General features: G+C 41.8%; 3 protein-coding genes across 36 annotated transcripts in view; 1 reads left to right on the top strand and 2 right to left on the bottom strand.

Moving 5' to 3' along the window:
• Nucleotides 1-778: 778 nt before the first annotated feature.
• LOC141764678 (uncharacterized) lies at nucleotides 779-2,753 on the top strand. Its single transcript, XM_074630054.1, has 2 exons — nucleotides 779-1,110; nucleotides 1,495-2,753. The coding sequence occupies exons 1-2, from the start codon at nucleotides 1,028-1,030 to the stop codon at nucleotides 2,162-2,164; spliced, it is 753 nt and encodes a 250-aa protein (XP_074486155.1). The 5' UTR covers nucleotides 779-1,027; the 3' UTR covers nucleotides 2,165-2,753.
• A 642-nt stretch (nucleotides 2,754-3,395) lies between these two features.
• On the bottom strand, nucleotides 3,396-12,707 carry zfp91 (ZFP91 zinc finger protein, atypical E3 ubiquitin ligase). Of its 2 annotated transcripts, none has more exons than XM_074630051.1 (12): nucleotides 11,800-12,707; nucleotides 11,451-11,488; nucleotides 9,668-9,784; nucleotides 8,997-9,036; nucleotides 8,531-8,641; nucleotides 8,348-8,440; nucleotides 7,775-7,960; nucleotides 7,214-7,264; nucleotides 6,937-7,015; nucleotides 6,156-6,270; nucleotides 5,968-6,067; nucleotides 3,396-5,872 (listed from the first exon to the last, which is right to left on the bottom strand). In XM_074630051.1, the coding sequence occupies exons 1-12, from the start codon at nucleotides 12,180-12,182 to the stop codon at nucleotides 4,900-4,902; spliced, it is 2,286 nt and encodes a 761-aa protein (XP_074486152.1). In that variant the 5' UTR covers nucleotides 12,183-12,707; the 3' UTR covers nucleotides 3,396-4,899. The 2 variants fall into 2 exon arrangements, with proteins under 2 accessions (XP_074486152.1, XP_074486153.1); XM_074630052.1 differs by having other exon boundaries at nucleotides 3,887-5,872; nucleotides 8,997-9,033; nucleotides 11,800-12,317.
• Nucleotides 12,708-15,020: 2,313 nt separating this feature from the next.
• Nucleotides 15,021-24,241, bottom strand: part of rbm47 (RNA binding motif protein 47) — a 41,859-nt gene continuing 32,638 nt past the window's right edge. For 9 of the 33 annotated variants that reach the window (XM_074630056.1, XM_074630059.1, XM_074630060.1 and 6 more), the window contains 5 exons: nucleotides 23,524-23,851; nucleotides 23,054-23,077; nucleotides 22,371-22,571; nucleotides 20,325-20,512; nucleotides 15,021-18,800 (listed from right to left, as the gene is read on the bottom strand). In XM_074630056.1, the coding sequence (XP_074486157.1) occupies nucleotides 18,549-18,800; nucleotides 20,325-20,512; nucleotides 22,371-22,571; nucleotides 23,054-23,077; nucleotides 23,524-23,851 (993 nt within the window). In that variant the 3' untranslated portion in view covers nucleotides 15,021-18,548. The remainder of the gene's footprint in view (nucleotides 18,801-20,324; nucleotides 20,513-22,370; nucleotides 22,572-23,053; nucleotides 23,078-23,523; nucleotides 23,852-24,241) is intronic. The other 24 variants (XM_074630070.1, XM_074630073.1, XM_074630072.1 and 21 more) reach the window with 5 other exon arrangements.

Genomic DNA, 24,241 nt, shown 5'->3' on the forward strand with positions numbered 1-24,241 from the left:
CCACAGCCTCCGTCATTTCCACGCTTCCCATTCATTGTCTATGTAAGCAGCCGCGCAATGCATTCTAATAGTTTGGCGTAGCAATTCGAGAAACGGAGCGCCACAACGCCCGCTCCTCATTTGCATAAAGTTGAGGGTCTAGTCTACTTTATGCAAATCATATCCGACACGACTCGCCGCCTCTCGAAACTCCAGAGAATCTTTTAAAATAAACGTTGTCGATCCAAAATAAAGACAGATTCAGCAACTGCGCGGCTTATTTCTCGCCTCAAATGTTCTCAGAAACACATTTCGGTGAACTATTTTCGTGAAATAAGAGAAGAAAGTTTCCAAACGAGCCTCCATACTGTGTCCGGTTTGAAAGCTGGGAGCAGCAGCCTACGGAGGGAAAGCGTTTGTCCAATCAGGTTGGGACAGCCTGTGTCTAGTGACACGCCCACCAAGCGCCCAATGTTGGGAAGCGTCGTGTCCCCTCGCGATAAAAAACGCCCCTGTGGACACGTACCATTAATCTCTTTCTCTCCTCCTCTCCCTCCTGCTCTGTACCTGTAGACCGTCAGCGCACCGCCCCTCCCTGCTTGATGGTATGATCCTTGTCTGTCCTCACCTGATTAGTCGTCATTAACACATCATTCAGTCACAGTCAGTGCCCGTGGTGCGGAGAAAATCATCCTATCATTCTGCCTTGAATTAATTAAAGAAAAAAAAAAAAAACGACTCTCGGACGGGAGCCGGCTCTTATCGTTCACTTAAAAGAGCCGGCTAAAAGAACCGACTCGTTCTTGACCTACACATCACTAATGGTTGGCATAGAGACGAACATTAGACCTCAAAAACCTGGATGTTTAATTTAACGAGGACATGTGAATGATTCATTATCCTCTCCTCGCTGTTTTAGTTCTAATAATCCAAGTGTTTACTGTAAGATACTAACTACCTAGTAACAGTATTAGCCTGCTTTAAGTGTAGCTAACCAGCTTAGCTTCGTTAGCTTAGCTTCGTTAGCTTCGTTAGCTTCGTTAAAGTCATGAACTCTCTGGTCGGGTACGGATTGTCCTCTGAGTCTGACAGCGATGGAGATGGAGAGGATGTAAACAACGGTGCAGCTGGGTAAGTATTCACTTAATACAAAAACATTCAGCACAAAACAGATTGTTAATAAATGCAATATATCCTTGATGCAATATACACCTCAACTTGTTTACATTTTATTTATTACATCTACCCTATTTTACAATTACCTGTTTCCATTACATCTATTTTTATATTTTATACTCTAGTGTAACACTTCTGTTCATATTTATTTATTACATTTACTTTGTTTTATAGTGCTATTATGTTTTTGTCTTCCTCTTTTAGTCTTTGTTTTAAAGCACTGACCAGAAGTGGCAACTGTGAATCTCGTTGTATTTAATATGATAATAAAGCTTTATATTCTAAATAATATTAACGTTATGCTAACATCAGTTTACCTGCACCTTCTCCATCTTCAAGGTCTGTTGTCAAGGAGATGGCTGATGATGATGAGGCACCAGCTGTCAAAAAGACCCGCAACTTCTTGCTGGAGTCTGGTTCCAGTGAGTCAGAACCAGAGGAAGAGGACCCAGAGCCCTCTTCACCACCACCACCACGTCGTCATCATCCTCAAAAACCTTCTGCAACCTACTTTCCTGCTCCTTCCCTGCTGCTCACCTCCTCCAATAAACTACCTCCTCCATCTCTGCTCACCTGTTCAGACAGCAGTGTGTTTGCCAACCCTTTCAAGGCCCAGGCGGACCAGAAGCTCAGTGCCCTGCAGAAACACGTCCCCTTAACCATGCAGGCCAAACCCTCCCAGATAGGAGGTAAAAGGATGTGTGTGTCGTACAGGAAAGATGGAAGGTGCAGGTTTGGGATCAAATGCAAGTTTGCACACGACAGTGACCTCCAGACTCTCACTGACAGTCATGCACAAGCGAGTGAAGAAACCACCGGGTCGGATCAAGCCGAGTCCCATTCAGGTGGAGGATCCCAGAACCGCCAGCAGGAGACTAAAGAGGACGAGTCAGGAGGGCAGCAAGCGAAGAAGAGGAAGGTTGGACTGAGCAACACCTTGATTCCTCCTAAGCGAGCTATGAAGCAGTACGCCATGCAGAGGGACAGAGAGCAGATCAATATGTCCTGATGGATGTTTTTTTCTGAGCTGTTACACAAAAGCAATAGTACTGGGATGAAATACGTTCTCTCAGTGTTTGTATATGTTGTAGAAATTGTGCACTATCTATTGTAGGACCAGTTAATGACTCAGGCATACAGTTATGTTACATCTAGCAGACACTTATGTCCAAAACAACTTACATTTGTATTCCCCACAGTCACACTATTGAGAGCAATTTGTGGTTCTTGCTTCAGCACATTTTGACATGTGGACAGACGGAGCTGGGGATTGAACCACCGACTTTACTATTAATAGTTGACCCCTCAAACCAAATAAACTACGGCCCAATCCCAATGTCCCCCCCCTAAGGCCTTAAGCCATGAACCCTCAGGGACTTAACTGAGATCACCTGGTAAATGGTTGAGTGTGAGAGGATGCAAAGGTTTGAAATGGTATAAATATGAATGGGACAGCACTAGAGCTGCACGATTATGGCCAAAATGATTATCATGATTATTTTGGTCAATATTGAGAACATGATTATTCATAGATTTTAGGGACAAAATATTTTTACTGCAATTTCACATTTAAATAAACAGAGAGCTGCTTTCACTTCCATGTTGTGCTACATTACGACCATCAATAACTCAAAAATGTGATCCTTTTACTTTGTCATCTATAGTGGTTATTTGCATAAAAATACAAAATTGAAATGATTAAGAATTAATTATTGTATTCATATGGACTCTTCGTGTGAACACGGTAAACACGACCCCATTTGAAGGCACCATCATACACGGAGTAGAGCTTGAACGCATCATAATGTAACTCAGTGGAACCTCCATTAACAGAGCTGTTTATCTCCACGCAGCTGCACATGTGTGTGTGACCGGCAAAAAATATGAGATATATGGATATATGAGACTGCTGAAATCCGTCCGGCTTCAATCGGCTGCTGATTGACGGTTCATCTCTAGCTGTTAGTTTAGGAAGCGCTTGATTTATGCAGCAGTTTTCTTTGAGAGAAGCACAAATTTTAAATGTCAAGTCGATCATGTTCATTTAATCGTGGGAAGCCAAAATCGTGATCACGATTAATATTAGATTAATTGTACAGCCCTATACAGCACTTTACTGCAACATATCACGTTACCTTGACGACGCCAATTGTGGGTTTTTATTTTACGTTTTTACTTCCTATTTGAACGTCTTCCAGGCTCTTGCCTTACCAGACTAGAAGTAACTCAAAAAAAAAATGATTTACTTGTTTTTGTCAAACTTCATGAAGAAAAAATAAAATAAATATTTGATGAATAAACCAGGTGTGTAATATTCTAATACTCTAATACTCGCATTACTCTGATTTCATGTGTTTTTTATGTACCCTCTTAAATCCTTAATGTTAACGTTTCTGTGTAAATTTAAATATGCCTGGCTGAACACCCATGTGCTGTCCTCTTGTTTATCGTTTATTTTATGCCTCCGGGCTTCCCCTAGTAACCCTGTGTTTAACGTCACAACGCTATGAATTGTGGGTAATTTCCTCAGGCAAAGTCTGCAGAAATACAGACTACCGGAAATTGTTCATAAAGGGCTCAAAACGTCTGCGAGGGCGCCCTCACGGACTCTAAACTTTGCGGGAGTCTGTGAGAGTGGACATTGGGATCGGGCCTATAACTGCCCCAGTTCAAGACAGTCAGTGAGATTGCTCGGGTTCGTGTTAACTACTGTTAGTGAATACACTTTAGATAAATGTTAAGACATTTATTTTCATCTTATAAATGAACAGTTTTTGTGTTTGCTCTACCACACATCCTAAATCACAAACCAGAAGAGGTGCAGATTTAGTATCGACATATGCTCCAAGGTTTCTCTACATAGCTTCGCTTATCAAATTACATTTACACTTCAAAGGTTATTGACAATGTTTGAGTTTAATTCTGTGCTTGCTGTTATTTTATGGGTTCACGTGTGATTTACAGTATCCAAGGTCACCTTTTAGCTGCCTATAATGACCGAGGACGCGATTAGTATATACATTATATAGGTTATTATTCCTTCAAAGTCTACCAACAGCCAAGCTTAACAAACAGCTGCCAGTGAAACATGTTTAATGACACTGACAAAATAGCTAAAATATGCATATTCTGTGACTTTTTTTTACAGGACTGTAAAACATAAGTTTTGTCTATTCCTTTTCAGGTTTTGAAATGTTTCTCTTTGTCAGTTGTATTTTTCTTTTAACCTCGCCAAATAAAGGTTTTACAGTAGATCTGGACACTAAATGAAAAAAATAGCTGCCTATTATTCATTTAAACAGAATTTACTCCACACATATTGGGATTGTGTTTATAGCTTTCTAACGTGTGTTTTGTGTTAATTCATAATATAAATACAGTTGATTTATTTCAGTAGGAACCTTGACGCCACACACTAGGTGTGTGTTGTATATTACTAAGAGGTATGCTAATATTATTGCATAATAGCTTTGCAACATAACCTCAGCATCATTACACACACTCACATAAAAGGCTAGTTAAGTTTACAGGACTTATGTACAAAGGCAACGACTTACACATACAGACACACATACATATCTTTCCCTGATACAGATATTCTAAAAAGCTACCGAATATGACTATGAGTGAACAGTACATAATATATTGGTGATCCTACATTTACCTCAAACATTGCAGTACAGTGTATCAGGTCACTGATGGCAATCTGCTTCCATCTTCTGTTCTGTTCGTGCGATCCTTGTTTTACATGAGGGTCTGCTGCACGTGTCTCTCAGTGCTGTCCGACAGAACTTCCCCGTGTCCCGTCTGCTCCCAGACCACGCCGTCCTCCCCCATGACTTCTGTCTGCACGAGGGAGCCGGCTGACGGAGAGGAAGACGAGAGCACCGGGTTGTCCAGAATAAAGCTGTCCCCGTTAGTGGAGGCCGGGTCCTGGGAGTGGGGCTGGGAGGGGGACAGGAGAGAAGAGCTCAGGGACGCTGCGTGCAGGCTCTGGAGCTGCTGAGAGGTCGCTAGGATGGGGATCTGCTGAATGTGGTGCTGAGACTGGCTGACTGGCTGGAAGGTCATCTGAAGGATTTGTGTCTGGCTCTGCTGCTGGGAGGAGTACGACTGTAGAGAGTGCAGCTGGGGTTGATGCTGGGTCACCACTGAGCTGGAGTGGAGGGTCAGCTGTTGCGGCTGCTGAGCAGCTTGCACAAACTGGACGGGCATCTGGAGCTGGAGGTGAGTCTGCTGCTGGTTGTCAGCTGGCGACGGGGGGTCGATGGGGGACAGGGCAATCGTCACCGGCACCTGCATGGTGTGGAGGCTCTGGTCCTGTCCCAGTAACACCACCTGGTGACTCACTTGTTGGGTCACATGACCCATCTGGGACACCTGAGCCACTTGACCATCGTGGCTCAGCTGGTCCACCTGCCCATCCTGCCCCATTTGGCTCACGTCCAGGCTGGTGACCTCTGCTTGCATGGGGTTTCCTGGCAGCTCCAGCAGGGAGGCCGGGGTTGTGATGAGGGCGCCAGCGTTGGCTGCCAGAGCCTCAGCGATTAGTACCTCCGGGTGACTCTTAGCCTTGTGGGCCACCACACAGTCCTTCTTCTCAAACTTCTTGCCACAAATGGAGCAGGCGAACTGATAGGTGGCGTCGGCGTCGTGCTTCTTCATGTGCCAGTTGAGAGACGCCTTCTGACGACACGTGAAGCCACAGATTTCACACCTATGGGGGAAAATCGAGAGAAAATGCATGTATTCAAGGACTTAAGGGAATGAAGAAATCAAAGGAGTAATAATTGTGAGCAGAGAAGTACTAACTGGAGGGGCTTCTCTCCGGTGTGGATCATGCGGTGCACAGCCAGGTTGTGGGAGCTCTTGAAGGCACGGGCACAGAACTCACAGATATAGTCCCTCTGGTCTGGAACAACAAAACACTTAAATATAGATGTTGTTCTCCAACACAGATCGAACCCAATGCACATTTTATGTGTGTACTGCAGGTGTACCTGTGTGGTGCTTTGCATGACGCAGCAGCTGCTTCTGTAGTCGGAACAGCCTTCCACAAGAAGGGTGAGGACAGACGTATTTCTTCTTGAGCAAGTGCTGGTACTTTATATGATGCTGGTGTGCAGAATAAAAAAAACATGTAAAAACAGATCATCATTTGCAGGAGGATGGAGAGGCTGGCAGACTGAAAACAGACCTAAAAAAAAAAATTTGTTTTCTATCTTAAAGTTATCGACAATAGCATGTATGGTCAATTCATCATAACATTTGTGTGTGTTTGAACATATTATGCAGACCACATTGTTACTGATGTATTGAAGATTTTATCAGAAATTATGTTGGGATCTTCTCAGATATGGATAATAAGTTCATACGTTTAGTGCCGAAACTACTTATTGTTTATTGTTCAATAACTGATCAACAGAATTTAGTCCAGCACTTCGAAGGCACCACCTGGGAAACTGTGATGGACAGTTGTCACTAAACTGTTTTCATTAATTTAAACTATATTATTAACTATTTGGGTCGCATACAGTTCATGGTTCGTAATAAGGTAATGTTAGCACTCATTCGGTGATTGCCTAGCAACAATATAACAAAAGACGCAGTAAACTGCAAAACATGCTCTGTCTGATCAGGGCCTTATAGTGTTTGAAAATCAAATGGTTCATCACAGCAAAGTTCCGAATCCATTCCCGAGTACTACATTTGAACTGGAGTAGCGTTTGAGTCACAGGTGTAAACAGGCCTCAGTAAATTTGTGTGGTTGCTGAGACAGACCTGTAGGTAGCGAGGATGAGCCAGGACCGTCCCACATCCTTCCATTTCACAGCGCACATACTGCACAGGGGGCTTCTTCCTATGTGGGTGAAGCATTGCAATGTTACAGTACTGAAACCTCACTGATATCTAACATATCCAAATCGGTTGCTCACTATGTCAAACATCAATCACTACAGTATGCTTTATTCTGGATGAAATGATGACAGGATGATTCATTAAATGATATAATAAAGTTTAGATTACGATGCCCTAAAACAGACATCATCAATCTCACCTTCTCTTTGGCAGCCGCGGAGTTTTATCGTCTTTTTTCCGCCGGCCTCTCCTAACACAGAAGGAAAAAAGAAAATTACAAAATTGAGTTGCAATGGAAAAATTAAGGAGTTTGCTCAGTAGCCATACAAACAGCCACACACACACATTACATTCAGATTTCACATGCAGTTTAACTTAATAAGAGTAAAAGTACAACAGTAGCTCATTAGACATACTTATTAACGGCTTTGTTGAATATTCAAATCTGATTGGTCAATCATGGAGTTCTGGCATTTCTTTATAGCAGACCGCTGATATGGACGCAGTTCTGATGTCGAACTCTGGAGGTTCTCCGTTTTTGTGTCAAAATTACTGATTTCTTAAGTAAGTAGCCGTGTAATAAGCAGGATAATGTACAGCTAGCGGGTCATTGTTGTGAAATGAACCCCTTCAGGGCGATGCAAAACCCTGCCGGGGTTTATTTCACAACAATGACCGGCTCGCTGTACATTATCCCTTAGGTGTAATGTGGATCTGTCCTATTGATAACTTGATACACATTGACTGGTACTGTGCTTACTTCCTGGGTCCATCCGGGTCATCCACGATTTCCTCCTCTAGCTTTACTTCCTCTTCCAAACTCTCCACGTTGTCCAAACCTTCGATCTTTATCTCAGCAACCTCCTTCTCTTTTTTAGGAGCCTTCTCTTTCTCTTTCCTCTCCTTCTGTCTCGGAGGAGCTCTGCGCTTTGGTTTAGGGACGTCCCTAAGAGAGAAGAAAACAGAGAAATGTCCAGTCATTGACAAAAAAAAATATGGTGCCTATGTCTACTGTTGTCACACACACACACACACACACACACACACACACACACACACACACACACACACACACACACACACACACACACACACACACACACACACACACACACACACACACACACACACACACACACACACACACACACACACACACACACACACACACACACACACACACACACACACACACACACACACACACACACACACACACACACACACACACACACACACACACACACACACACACACACACACACACACACACACACACACACACACACACACACACACACACACACACACACACACACACACACACACACACCGTTCATCCTTCGGATCGTAGCTCTGGTCATTTAGGTCATCTGTAAAAGGAAGATCTTCATCACTGCTGAGACCCTCTTCTTCCTCTACACCACTGAAAAAGAAAACAACAAATCACTTGAAACTGAATTCCCCTCTTGTCTGTCTGCTTTGGGTCAAGTGAACACACTTGAGATAAGTGTACCTCTGAGTCTGTGGCTGGTAGCTGAGGTCGTTGGGGTCGTCCCGAAATGGAGGGTCTTCATCATCCAAGACTGGTTCAGCAACGTCCTCGCTTTCCTCCTCTTTCTTTTTACTGAGACAGCACGAGTGTGAAAACACAACGGTCATCAAAACACAGCACCACTCTCACTTAGTCACACACTTTTACAATATACAAGACAGTATACTTTAAAAGCCACGGGCTCAGTGGGCCATAAATATCTTAATAAGACATAATGCTTATGATACGTTATGCAGACTCTCTATTGTTAAAGCTAATGCATGTACACTTTTTAAAAATATATTTCAAGATGATGCTGTGTAACCCCCCAGAGTCAGACAAAGATTGTGCTAATGATATATATATATATATATATATCTATATAGATATATATATATCTATTATATATATACATATATACACAAACAAAATACAAAAATATACTCACATTTCATACTCGTCTTTATTTTTTACCTCTCCTTCCACTGCTGCAAGACAAACAGAGAAAGAAAGACAGAAAGACATCGTTAGTTTGAGAACGGCAACAGCAACGCTCTTAGCCACTTGAACCTTCAATTTTAGATATATGTACATATATTTGTATAAATGATGCGAAATGGGAAAAATGTATGAAAGCATAAAACGTAAAAACATTTTATTGTGGTCTACTGCCCTCTAAAGCCTCGCTTATACTCGCTCACGATACCGTGGCGCTGGCCTCCATAGATGGCGCGAGCAACGAGCAAGCACAAAGTTGCATGTTTATGCTAAACGCGTTGTTCGTTGCAGTATTCTCTGAAACGCCAGCGGGCGGGCAAACTAAATAATATGTGAAGAAGCAAGAAGTCAACGACCATAGACTGAACATGCAACTCCTCATGCAGATTTTTTAACTCAAAAGGCAGCACTGATCCCATTAGTTACACTGAAAACCCATAACCACAACCCTCCAATATCAACTATATAGGATGTCACTGAAGGTTTCTTATAGAATAAATAATATCCTGAGGAACAGTAGTGAACATGATGCTTCAGCGCTTCTGCATCTGTATAATCTGATTTGTGAATTATAAGGCCACATGTTGAACCGTTGTAGCTCACTGTCAACAGGTTGCTCACCAGCTGGGTTCTCCATTCCAGGTTCGGTCTTACACACAGGCTTGGCAGGGCTGCGGACGGCCCTGCCAGACGGGGGCTTGGCACGAGTCTGGGCTGGGGGGCGTCTGGAGGGTAGAGCTGGAGAGAGGGAGCAGAAGCATGCCATCAAACATGCTGTATGCCATGAAGTGTGGCACAGGCACGTGCAGACACAACCATACACAAGCCAGCAATGTTTGTTATCCTCTTGCACATAATATATAGAATAAGATTTAACTTAAATGCAGACAGTTTTTTTTAGGGATGTCAAAGTTAATGTGCTAATAACGCGTTAACGCAAATTCCTTTCAACGCCATTAATTTCTTTAACGCATTAGCACAATCAGTCTTTCGGAGGTTGTAGCGGGCTCAGTTTTAAAACGAGAAGATACTGGTATCATAGGAAACTAGAAAATCCATCGGTACCAACCTCGTCATACTAGCTTGTCACGAAGGAGGCTAAATAACGCTCCAAACATGTGCTACATTTTGGAGAAAGAAAACTGGCATGGCAAATTTCAAAGGGGTCCCTTGACCTCTGACCTCAAGATGTGTGAATGAAAATGGGTTCTATGGGTACCCACGAGTCTCCCTTTTACAGCCCACTTTATAATAATCACATGCAGTTTTGGCCAAGTCATAGTGTGTCAGTGTGCTGACTTAACTGACAGCTGTTGTTGCCTGTTGGGTTTGAGTTTGCTATGATATTATTTCAGCATATTTTTTTTAGCTAAATGCAGTACCTGTGAGGGTTTCTGCCCAATATTTGTCATTGTTTTGTGTTGTTAATTGATTACTGGTAATAAATATATACATACATACATTTGCATAAAGCAGCATATTTGCCCACTCCCATGTTGATGAGAGTATTAAATACTTAACAAATCTCCCTTTAAAAAGGGACTGTTTGTAACTTCTTACACGTATAAATCAATCCGGGTCGGTGTCCCATGCGTGTTCGCGTGTGGCTACGCTGTTCAGACAAGACTCCAACACAAACTACACGGAAGCACCAAAACTGCAAAGTTGTATCTAGTGAAGCCCGTCTTGCAAAACAGTGTTGGCCGCGGTCGGAGAACACGGGGGAGACCGTAGCTTTGGTCTCCAGGGCCGGAGTCTCTGCTGTACTCTGCTCCTCTGCCTGCCTGCCTTCACTCCTTCACTCACAGGCCGTGCTCGTTCATGCTATTTCGCTCCACTCTCACGTGCATGCGCGCACACTACACACTGCAGAAGACTTCGTAGCTCTGAGAATATCTAGTGAATGTACAGTGGACGTTTGTGCAGAAATAAATGCTGCAGCTCCTCCAGACCAACAGAGGTTTCCCGTGTCTTGTGAAGTGACGGGGCTCCGCTGAGAGTAACGGTATCGTCTCTGAACGGGTGCGGGTGTCTCCCTGTTCCCTCTGGGAGGCTGAGGCAGGAAAAGCCAACACTAGGATCAGCAGTGATTCATGGAGAGACCTTCGTCTACTGCCAAGCAGGTGAAATATCGAGTGATATTGTGGTTTTAGCTGACGTGTGTCGCCTAAATATTTTGAGCGATGCTCGTTCATGTCTATGTAGAGCGAGCACAAGCGCGAACCCGACGCTGACTTTCGTTGACTTAACGGCCACAGGTGTCGCTGTTAACAAACATTCCTGATTCTTACAAACAGTCCCTTTAAGGTAAATTTTTAACAGATAAAAAAATGTGATTAATCATGCACAATCATGCAATTAAATATTTTCATCCATTGACAGCTGTATTTTTTTCTCTTATTACCCTGAGCATCTGTGGCAGGTTTCTTGGGGTCCTCTGAGCTGCAAGAAAGGAAAAAAAAAAACGCTGAGATGTGATTTTTTCTCTACCATTCATCACATCTTAAATAACAGCAATGCATTTAAAAGCTTTTGCATTGAATAAATAAATAAATAAATAAATAAATATGTGCCAATTAGAGAAGCCAGGTGAGTTTTCACTCCACCCTCCCCATGCAGAGATCTGCAGAAAGGGGGACGAGCTATGGCTGAAGGCGTGCTGCTTTTTGACAGGAACTAAACACCAACATAAACAGTTTAAAGTCTAGACAGGCTCATTATAAACAAAATGTCTATGTCTGAAAAAAACGTACTCTGTGCCTTGAAGACTGTCACCTGCGACCCCCCCTGCAGCCTCAGCCCCACAATCAGGCTGTTTCTTCCGCCTCGAGTTGGGAACTTTCCGCCTCTTAGTCGCACCGGTGTCCGGGCTCGGTTGCTCTTCTTCTTCCTCATCGTCACTCTTGGTGTCCTTCAGCCAGGCCGGTACTGTCCTCGTTGACCTGTCTCTGAGAACTCGTCCTGAGCTCGACACAGCTCCGTTAACGTCCAGTAATGAAGGAGAGACGCCGGACCTCGGGCGGCTCGCTCCCCGCTCTCTGAGCCCTCTCCGCGGGGTGACGCTTCTACTTGTGGCCGGGGTTTCATCTGCGGCCTTGTCCTCCGCCGGCTCTTCATCTTTATTTACCGCTTCCATCTCCACCCGAGGACAATGCACCCTGCTGCAAAATCAGCTTAAAGTCCAGCAGGTTGACTAGAAATCGGAGTAAACGCGGACAACATCTGGTTTAAAGACGTTTTGATGATTTCCAGCGGCCTTTATCCAACAGAGGGGCATTTTACTGTGAATGCGAGGTGGATTTACACGCAAATTAAATACATATATTTATTAATTAGGAATTTAAAACTTTTCTTAATTATCTATTCAGCAATAAAGCGATATAATTTTAAAGAAGCAGACCCTCTTAAAGCGATAGTAGAGCTGCAGATGAGCGCGGTCACCATGATGCTCTCTTTGTCGCGTCTCCTTTAAGCCAAATATAAACCAGGCTGCGTTCAAGAGCGGCGGCGCCGAGGTTTTAGCAGCTGCAAAACAATCATCTGTGTTGCCTTTTAGCAATAGAGAGCTAGCTGAGTTAGCTCGTAGCTGCGTTGTTTATAAATCTGCCAAGACAGCAGCAGCGGCAAGGCGCATGCAAAGAGCATAGAGCGAACGCGGCTGGCTGGCTGGCTGTCAGGTGCATCATGGGAAATGTAGTTAAAGTTTAGATCAATACAGTTTAGAGCAGGGGTCAGCAACCTTTACTATCAAAAGAGACATTTTAGGCAATAATAATAATTTAAAAAATCTGTCTGGAGCTGCAAAACATTTGATCATTGTGATGAAGGTAACACAGCTTATAGTCGAAGTATATAGTTTATAAGTCTAATGCAGTGAGGGCCAAAGAGCAAATGTACTACGGAGTATTAGGGCCACATTGAGGGAAAAAACATCTGAGATTTACAGAATAAAGTCATAATATTATGAGAAAAAAAAGTCATAATATTACAAGAAAAAATTCATAACTTTATGAGAATAAAGTCATAATATTACGAGTAAAAAGTCGTAATATTATGGGAAAGAAAGTCGGAATATTACGAGAATAAAGTCATATTACAAGAAAAAAGTTGTAATATTACGAGAAAAAAGTCTGAATGTTACGAAAATAAAGTCATAACTTTACGAGAAAAAAAGAAAATAACACGTAAAATTACTACTTTATATTATGACTTTATTCTCATACGACTTTTTTTTCTCGTAAACCTATGACTTTATTCTCGAAATCTCAGATTTATTTATTTTTCCTCAAAGTGGCCCTAATACTCTTTCGTACCATAGACCTACAACAATGATAAATAAAATTTAAAATGTAAACAAAAAAACAGTTATTAATTTCCACTAATTTAAAAAAAAAAAAAAAATCCACAGGGAGCCACTGGAGAGGAGCTAAAGAGCCACATGTGGCTCCAGAGCCTCAGGTTGCAGACGCCTGGTTTAGACTGTTTTAAGGATATTATTTAACTTTTTTTGTAGTTTTATCACTTTTGGATACAAAATTTGGAACATATAATCCTGCGCAGGATTAGCTATGGAATTTAATACAACAAATATAACAATAGTATTAATGTAATTATGTGAAAATGTTCCCTGCATGCAGAATATTTTCCCTGCCACACACATAAAACCAGGTAAAAAATAATATTTATGGTGTATTTTATTCTCCCAGCCTACAGTATTTTTATATTCTGCTCTAAATAAATGACAATATTTGACTCAACACTCAGACTGTATGATAACATCCTCTTTTTGCATGTGTTGAATTCATATTTTTAACCAAAAGACAGACTAAATGTGGGGTTTTTTCTTACAATATTCTGCATTAGTGACTGTGGAGCTAACATGGCTGCCAGTGAAAACCTGCACTGTCTGGTCTGACTGTACAGCTCCCCTGCAGGCTGCTCTCATGAGGGGTGTTTACCACCAGATGGCAATATTGTCTTAAATGTATAATTTCACCAATCTGACAGCATAAAGTGTCTTTAACTTTTAAAACATTTAAAATCTTTCTCCTGCTGCCTGTCAGTGTGATAAAGTAGGTGTGGTGTTTATTAATGCAGAATATTGGAGATGTTACCTATTGTCTTTAAAGTTTTTATTAAACATTAATGGTTTGGATACAATACCATTAAATCCAACAGCCAGAATGACCAATATTTATACCAATACCAAGATTTCTTATTATTAAAAGCAGAAAATCATGTAGGGTAGAACCATGAACCATGATTTTTGAGGTAAATGCACCATTAATATGCTGCTTGTGAATGTATTTATTACCACTGAGCGATTTGCCAAAGCATTTTAATACTCTCTGATGATTAATAAATCACATGCATGTTAAAACAAGTCGTTAATAGCAAATGATTGTGAACTAGCAAGGTGATGAATGCACGTATGTACACAACATCAGCAAAGAAAGTGATTTAACTTGAGTTTTCTTGGTATCCTACTGTTATTAAAAATATGATTTAGTATTGGTAGTGTCAATACTGTATTGATAGTCAGGTTGTTTTTTCTGTAACCTTTCACCGCATTTTTAATAGTAAAACAGTTGGCTGAAAGGTACTCGGTGTACCTGATTGCCCTCCTGCACACATTGTACCGCCTGATGAAGGCTACTAATGTTCTTAAAATCCTCCCTGAACTCCTCGCTTGGGTACAACATGTTTCTGGAGTAAAGTTGACCTGCCACAGAGAAGCTAATGAAACATTCTCCAAACACTGCAGTGCTCGCTCTCTCTCTCTCCTCTCTCCACCATGACACATTGCTTAATAGTAGCTGATGTACGAGGTCAGGGATGGGTTTCCATTCACAAAGGTCGGAGTCAAAGTCCCTCTGACCCTTTTAGCACTTTCTAGTTATGCGGTTTAATCTAAAACTAAGCTGACAGTCAGTTTCATATGTAGACGAACAAAATGAATGACAGCATTGCGTCCTTTTGAAAATGCTTTATTTATCTACTTTAACACTATAAATATAACAATACAGAACAAGCTTTTTTTTAACAAACCTTCAGATAGAAAACAGTCTGCATAGGTCTACAAAGGCATAGCAAAGGGCACATCTTGGCAATAAGGCACACGCTAGGAAGAGTTTAAAATGGTAATACCTATGTTAAACTAGGCATACATAGGTCCACGCCACGGACACAAGGAGCAGGTGTTCATCCTGTGGCTGGAAAGCAGGCGATAGAAAGTAAAGCAGGTGTTTTGAGTGGGAGGCAGAAGGACACATGAAAGTGTGTATGGCTGTTAAATCATGTTCAGACCTTTAGCAGTTTATTCCAAAACCGTCATGCAGAGTTACAACACCAAACAGCTCATAGTGCAGATGGGTTGTAAAACTGCAATGGACCAGTTTTACTTTTACTGATAAACTGTAGCTCAACGAGAAGTTTGTGTTCCCACTCATAACACCAAATCCAGTACAAAATAGCAAACAGAATATTACAAATAAAAATACAATAACACACAAGAACCTTGAATGGTTTAAAAACTATTGGACACTTTGGCAAAAAAGAATGTTTTTCTCTACTTTTGTTACTCTGACTTTTTTTTTTTTTTAAATCCCTAAACAAGGTGTAAATAAAGAAAAGAAATATTTTTTAGAATATATTATACCTTTTCTTCTCACTTCATAGACAAAAATACGTAATGCATATATTAAATATATCCTGACTTATTGTCATCATACAAGAAAATAATAAAAAGCAGTTATCAGCAGTTGGTTTTCTACATCAAATCCAGTTTCAGAGGAAAGAGAGAGAAAAATGTAGAGGATGGAGTTAGAGGAGACAAATACGTCTTGTTTGTTTTCATTGAACGTCTTGGACATTAAACGTAGTCATGATCCAGGCCATCCTCTAAGTCAAACTTGTGTTGTTTTATGTGTCAAAAATCTGATAACATGATGGAAAAGGAGCAAATAATCTTTAAAACACAGAGAATAAAAACAACTACCAGAACTGGTTTACAAATACAAGCCAGCATACAAATGTTTTGCATTCTCTTATATAAAGATGGCTGTTGTGGACTTCATGATCAGCAGCTGCTTGCATCCGTTATGTTTGTGTGTTGTAGCACGTACTTGCATGGCTACTTGTATATTACAGCGCGAGGTATTGCTCCAGTTAATCCCAGTGTAATATTACACTTGTTTTCAACACACTGCAGAGTTTAAAAAGTGCCTACTAAAACATTCATGAGGGTTATTTTTTATGCTTTATCCACGTACAGTATTTGAGAAATGCCAAACTAACCTAGTTCACACATGAATTCATGCTCAGTATTTCATATCTCTTCATCTGAAAGTCGCAATCTTTTGCCTTTTATAAATACGTTTAAGTGCACCTCGGTCAAGCACAGTTTGGAGGACGAGAAATAAAGAGGAGGCAGACATACGGAGTGTTACTGCTGCAGGAGCATTCAGAGAGGAGAAAGGTAGCCCCGTCACATCTACTGAAACCTACTTGTCTCACCACTAATACAGAACTGCAGGGATGAAGAACAGGAAGTTGGCATCGCACTCGTTCCCTCGACAAAAAAAACATGGGTTTTTTCCATTTGGTTTTGGAATATTTCAGAAAATAAGCTCCGTGGCAAACAAACGTTTATGATACTTACACTTTTTGTTCTGTAAAATAATCTCCACATGTGAACACTACTTTTATGATTTTTGAAGTGTGAATGCAATTGTCAAAAGTAAAAAGCTAACGGTAGGCTATAAACGAACTACACCACGGTCGCATGAGTGCAAGTATACGCAACGAGGCTGTAAAGGTGGACGAGTCGGCGTGATGACGTTTAGTAGTCTCATTTAGCCACTTTTTAGCAACCGCCTTTTTTAAGACACGTAAAAGCTTCAAAACTCACGAGTGGGATATTTACTGATGTATTTTATGTCGTAGAACAAAATGTTAAAATCTCTAAAGCTGGTGTTAACCACAGACATTATTTCAGGCATCTAACTAAAAACCCATTCAAAAAACCCATTGACTTCCAGACGATGGAGCCGGAAGTGCTAAAATGCTAACTCATTTCCGGGTTTTAGGATTCATTCCTGTAGCACTCTATACCACAAATCATTGGAAATATGAATTGAGAAAACTCCAGTGCAATGCACAGATATGTGTCAACCAAAGGGGCTTCACATTGTTATAAAAGGCACAGTGAAAAGCACAAGGTAGCACATAGAGATGTAAGGCACAGAGAGTCTGTCTAATAGACTGGAGTGTATGAAGTTTTTTTTGGTCAGCGTTGGCAAATGCAGGAGCGCTTTAAGTGGCAGAGTGTTCAAGTCCACATAGAAAAAAATGTCTCTCATTTCTGTCCATATTTGTTCACCTTTCAAGAGTCAAACAATTCAAAAACACAATAATAAAAACAAACGTAAATGAGAGAAAAAAAACAACATCAGTTCAGTCCCCTGTCAGCGCAGTTTCTGAGGATGGGAAACATCTCCATGTACATGGTGTCGCTGTCTATCAGGCTTATAAATCATCTAGAAAAATCCAGTTTTCTTTCTCTAATATTTGTTCCCCAACGAACCTGCCACAAAAATATTATTTAGCTGGCGACTTTTTCTTCAAACAAACCAAGATATACGTTTCTAAAAGTTAAAGGGGAGACATAAAAACAAAGCAAACTAATTAGAAGCAAATAAAACACGTTAAAAACCTTCATTTAAAACAACCAAATAAAACTAAATAAACCAAAAAGTACCAAACAGGCGTGTTTGAAGCTTACACATTCAACCAGCATGGACGGACAGCATCACCTACAGCATGTAGAATTGGCTAAAATACTATATATTAAAGAAAATATAACATTAGTATATCCAAAAAAACAGTTGTCTTCAGTGGTATATTCTCTTGTCAGTAGTTCTTGTTGTACTTTTACTTTCTTTCAATTAACTTTTACAGTTTAAAACAACTTAGACAGTGTAAAGGTCTATCTTTCCTGCCTCAGAGAACACATATCACTCCATTAATAAGAGAAACCTACAGAGAATGAAACCTTAAATATGTATCTTCTCTTCATAAATACTTGAATGTACCTTCAGTGTTTCTGTTGCCATAGCAACAAGGTGGCGAGGGATGTGAGACACAGAGAGAGAGAGAGATGCTTGTTGTTGGGGACCGGTTGTCACCATATACGTGTAGGTTTCCTCAGTAAGTGGACTGTCCTCTATGTGTGTTATAAGACAGTGGTGCTGCATGAATAAGCCTGTCATATGGTTGCCATGGTTCCAGGATATACTGAGGCCAGTAGGTGAGACAGATATGTGATGTCATTGTTTCTCTGTCTAAATATTTGCTTCAAACGACATTCCTTTAGAGCTTTTGGACGTGCACAAGTTCAAGTGATGTCTCTGTACGATGGGACAGACGTTGCGGTGGTGGCGGCGGTGGTTCAGTCACAGGCAGGGTAACTTTGTCGTTGTTTCACGTGGTCTGACCCTCAGGATCAATATGTCTGGTAGACATCGTGGATGGGCAGCTGGAAGGCCGTGGCGGGGAAGGCCTGTGGCATGGCGTAGCCTGCGTATCCGCCATACGCTGCGGCCGCCAGCGCTGCGTTCTTCTGCAGAGCGGCCAGAGCTGACGTGTTGGCAGCGTAGTTTGTGATGGGGACGTATCCAGCTCCGTACAGGCCGGCGGCTGTAGGGATACGCTGGACGTTGTGGGCCATGGCGTAGACTGGAGTGATAGGACGGCCCTGGGGAATGAGAAGGAGGACTATAGTGAAGGATTTCTAAAGCACATTCATTGAATGATGAGTTCTCACCTTGAAAAGTTCAAAGTGACATAAAGTTCCCAGAGTACAACTGTGTGTCATATAATCAGTGGTGGAACGTAACTATTGTACTTTTTTACTCCACTGCATTTATTTGATAGTTACATCAAATCTGGGGGTGTGGAGTTAGAAACAAGTGAGCTCATCAGACCTCTGTAGTCCGCTCCTCATCTCTGCTTGAGTCTAGAGACACGAGGCTACATCAGCAGGTACTAGCATAACACAGTTGCAGAGTTGCGTTGTGGGTAATGTTGGCGCCAAGGTTTGACAAAGAAGAAGGATATGTGACGATAAGAAAATGACGATATCTCTGTTTCTGCTGCAGCAAATTTGATGTAAATCTGATCCATAGATTGTTGAGCAGGGCTCAACAATAAGGACTCCACGTCGGGCCAGTATATCTAGCAACTCACTTGCCCGATTGGGCAAGAGGTAAAAGATAATTAAACACATTGTTTTTTTCTCCGGAGCTGATGATGGAAGTAGCGAAGGAGTGAGCCATCTCGTTTCCTTCTCATCTGGAGTTGCACATGCACATTAACGATCAAGCACTCGGAAAATGGCGGCGGGTAACGACAAAGTTTATGAGCTGAAGCGCAAGCGAGCATTTTAATTATCCTGGAAACAGGAGTTTAGTTGGGAGGCATTTGAGGATGTGGGCAAAACTCCAGATTAATTTACTTAAATAAAGATTAAACATGACAATTAACTTTGGTCTTTGTTGTTATTTGATAACGTCTATTAAATAAAACAATTTGTATTAGGGGCAAGTAAAAATTGACTTTGGGCAATTAGATTTCTGACCCACTTTCCCGACCGGACCCTGTACTGTGTGATGCAGTACCCATGGGGCGCTGTTTGCTGCATGAAACAACATGCCCTGAGATGGAGCTGGACATTTTACATCTTTATCAGCATGCATCAAATTAAAAACATTTTGTGTATCTGTGAAACATCTGGTGGCTTCAAATGGGGCCGTGTTTATCGTGTTCACGAGAAGAGTCCATACGAACGCCCCCCTCTTGTGGTACTTGTAAGTGTTAAGTTTCTGAAAGCTCCGAGTTCATGAGTTGTGACGTGTTTGTTGACGTTGTCAGAAATAGCGGAGACCATGGAAGTTAATTTTTTGGCGTATAATAAGTTAATATATATTGTAATTTTAGTCGTATATTGTTTTTCTTCGTAAATGTTCAATATGTCTGAGGAAAATGCTGATATTCCCAACGGCCTCATCTTTCTCCTCTGTCATTATGCCTTTGCATTTCCTGCATTATGTTACCCACCTGCTAGCTTGCTAAATTGTTAGCCTCTGTGGCTTCTAGACGCCGACAGTAACGTTAATATTGCCGTTGCTTAGCAGCGGTGTTCTCATGACTACCCATGTTGTAAACACGAGCTCACGAGTTTCATTTAAAGGCATCAATACAACAGTGTCATAATGCTCACCTGATAAGGTGGAGGGGTAGAGACCGAAGGTAGGACGGAGGCAGCAGCATTAGCGGAGTTGTGTTCGTGTTGCATGGCCAGAGGGTTCATAAGATGCTCCACCGTGTGCACCTTCCCCTCCTCCATCAGCTTGGCTGCAGGAGCCGTGCTAAACATCGGGTACTGACCACCCAGAGTCGACAACGCCACTGCACATAAAGAGACACGACAATGAGAGCTTGGATAACAGACGGGACCGCTGCAGACAGCAGAGTAAAAGCCAAAGATGTTTGCGTTCACAATACAAGAAATGAAAGCACACACATGCACCCATGCTCAAACAGAAACAGGCACACTTAGATCTGGAGGTAAACTAAGAAAGGAGAGACTGCTAAAGAGATGAAGGTTGAAGGAAACAATTTAGAGAAGACGGGGGAAAAAAAAAAAAATAAATTACACAAGTTGGTGTTGGGGTGTGATTCGGATTATGATGGTGCTCAACTGTGGATTAACCTCACACACACACACACACACACACACACACACACACACACACACACACACACACACACACACACACACAGCGAGCACAACGTCCGTCATTGTTTCAGATGGACAAAAGTCTTTTCAATCTGGTGGTGATCCTGTGATTCCACACAGTTCGGGACTGAGACCGAGCTCCAGATTGGGGTCAAATCGTTGCAGAAGGAGCATCAAGAACACCCACTTTATAAAATGATCACCAAATACATGACATTAATACCAACGACAAATAAATCTGGTAGATTTAGTCACGTTTGTGTTTAGTAATAAGATTTTGAAGATTAAAGAATAACACCAGTGTGTTCATTTCTATCAATGAAGTTTCTACCTTTTATTATTCTACATGAAATTTAGAATTTAGATGATCCACCTGGATAAACATGAAGCCTTTTTCTGTTTTTAACTTATGTGAGTTGGGTTTTTCCCCCTCATTGGTATCAATGCCTTGACATTTCCTTCTGGTTACTTCAGAAGGAAAGACAAGACAGAAGGAAATAGTCCTTAAAAGAAGTCACCATTTACTGTCACATTTTATCTTTGCTGGGACAGCAGCCAATTTCAGCCTATTTTACACAGTGGATGTCATATTTACAAATCAAAACCAATCGTTTTGATCGTGCAGACAGCAGCAGATGGACTGCCACCCTACGTAACACTGGTATTATCCTTTAAGTGATCAGAATAGAGAAGACACAATAGAAAAGAGTAGATAAATAATCTTTAGTTTGTGCGTTTCAACTCCGTTATTGACTGAAAGTGTCGTAACGCTAACAAAGCAAAAACAGCTGCATCCAACAGAGAATAAAACTGGTTGAGTTGACGTTTGAAGATAACTTCATGTTGTGAATAGAAAAAGCTGATCTTTTGCGAGATGCGCATTTGGTTAACATTCAAGATAGTGTCAATCACCTTTCAGTAAAAAATGGAGTTGAGTGCATGTGTAAAAGGAGATTGTGGAAGAACTGGTCCCCACATAGTAACGAAGGCAATGTTCAGACAGACAACAGCACCGTGTGAAGAAACCTGGCTTCCTTATTCAGTTCAATGGAACCGCTACATTGGGGTGACCATGGTGACCATGGTAATTCTACTATTTACCTGGTGATCGTCATACATTTAAACACATATAAATAAATGTTAATGTATTTAATTGTCTTAACAATACGCCCCCGACGACGAAGCCCCTTGTGTTCTTTAAACACAGTGCTGTTTTTGGTCTGAACACCAGGTAAGACAAATTTTTGATATGAAAGAAAAAAAAAGGATAGAATGAGGAACAAATCATAGCCGTTACTTTCTGGTCATGCTAGAAAGGACAGATATTTTTGTGTGATTATTCTTTTGCTTCAAAGTGAAAGGAAGTCCTTTTGCGCCTGACCGTCCAGCAACAACCATAATCTTGATTTACAAAACGTTCCTCAAACCACACAGGGAGAGAGAGACAGAGAATTATGAGCTGGAAGGTTTAATAGAGGCTTTTGAGATGGGCAAGGATATGGATGGATATATATCTATCTCACTGACTTGTGCCAGGTTTCATGGGGTTGACGGAGGCAGCAAGCTCCAGACCGGGCATCAGCTCATAGGGCTTTTCGGGCCCTTTCTTGCCCTCGTGGTAGCGGCTGTAGATGCCACGACCGGCAGAGTAACCCCCCAGGTACGACCCCCGCGGTCCAGGGGTACGGTTACCTGCAGCAGCACGGCCACGACCTCGCACAGTACCTGCTTAAAATACAATTAAAGTAATATGATGACAGGGGAGGAGGACTTGGGCAGAGGGGGCAACTTGTATTGAAAGTTGTGTAAGGCAAGACTTATGATGGGTTTAGGACTTCTTTGAAAGTTCCTCCCAAGATTACAGGACTGGGGTAGCAAGAAGAGTCCTTTAGCTCTAATTTAATCTGCCCACCAAGTGCAGTTGCTACTGGATATTTCTCAACAATATCTGTTTGAGCTCAGGGTTGTTTTGGCCTTTTCCCTGAGCACTGCTCTGGCTCTTAAATTCATGTTAAATTCATGGCACTGTGAAATGGTATTGCTAGACGTTGCTTAGCTTTGTTGTGATCTCTGCAATAAACCAGCATGAAATGGGAGGTGACAGCACAGCGGGAAAAGGATGGTGTTAGAAAACGTATAGTTTGTCACATGGCAAGAAAGCTCATTGTTCATTTGAAGGAATAAGTAGGAATGAGGATGTGAGAGATTACCATTGTTCTGTATCATTGGGGATCCTTTGGAGAGAAAACCAAAACACAATGATTGTTGAAAGTCAAATAGATTTTCCTGCTACCACCCAAAGACCATATATAATCAATCATCACAGGTAATGGGATTAGCATTCATTGGTCCATCACCTTGTTTTGTCTTTGCTTTTAACAACAAGTCTCTGATTTTAAGACACAAACCCTCATCAAGTTAAAACTTTTGTCAAATGACTAAAGATTAAATCATTACTATCTTCATCATCATGACCATTTAAAAATCAAAGCTCCCTATTGATGGGGTCATTGTTCCTACAATAGCATCTTTTAGATGTCATTATGAGATCTTTAACAGTGCATTGGCCCGTTGAGTTTCTGCTGCCGCCAACATTTAGAAAAATAGATGGCTTTCAGAGAAACACTGGCGTTTGCAGCTGATCATCACTGGAACAAAAGCAGAAAGAAAGATTTCTTACCTTTGACAAAGTAGTCCCTGTTGGGTCCAATGAGGGTGCTGTAGGGATAGCCATAGTAAGCCAGTGTGTAGGGATCACACTGGTAGACGTAGTTCTGCGGAGTCGGCTCTGGAGTGGCAGTAGCTCCCTTGGAGGCCTTCTGGCGCGAGTACTGCTCCTTATCGACTGGCTTGGCGAGCGTCACCTCAATGCAGGACCCTTCCACCTCGGTGCCGTTGAGGTGGTCCATGGCCATGACGGCATCGTCCCGGGAGGTGAAGTGGACGAAGGCGTAGTCACGGATTTTCTTCACACGTTCAACACATCCGGGATTCCACTGGCTGAACACCTGATTGACAGAGAAAATGGGTGATTGGTTAAGAATGGTAGGCTGCAGTTAGACGATGATGATTAATTCAGCTATTCTCAACCACTAGGCCACTGTTGGCCCTCAGAGAGCCATCTAGTGGGCCGCAGGGGTACTGCCAAATGGATAGATTCACTTCTTAAAAATCCAACGGCTGCTATTCTGTCTTTCAGAGGTTGTAACGGGCTCAGTTCTAAAGCTAAAGTGAAGACACCAGTATCATATGAAACTAAAAAACTTAAGGAATCCATTGCTCCTGATCCCATGCTAGCTTGTCGGGAAGGAAATAATGCTACTAAATAACGCTCCGAAGTTCCGTAAAATTTTGGCAAGGGAAAAACTGGCATGGCAAATTTTCAAAAGGGTCCCTTG

Source organism: Sebastes fasciatus, chromosome 3 (genome assembly GCF_043250625.1).
Source record: "Sebastes fasciatus isolate fSebFas1 chromosome 3, fSebFas1.pri, whole genome shotgun sequence".
Lineage (NCBI taxonomy): Eukaryota > Metazoa > Chordata > Actinopteri > Perciformes > Sebastidae > Sebastes > Sebastes fasciatus.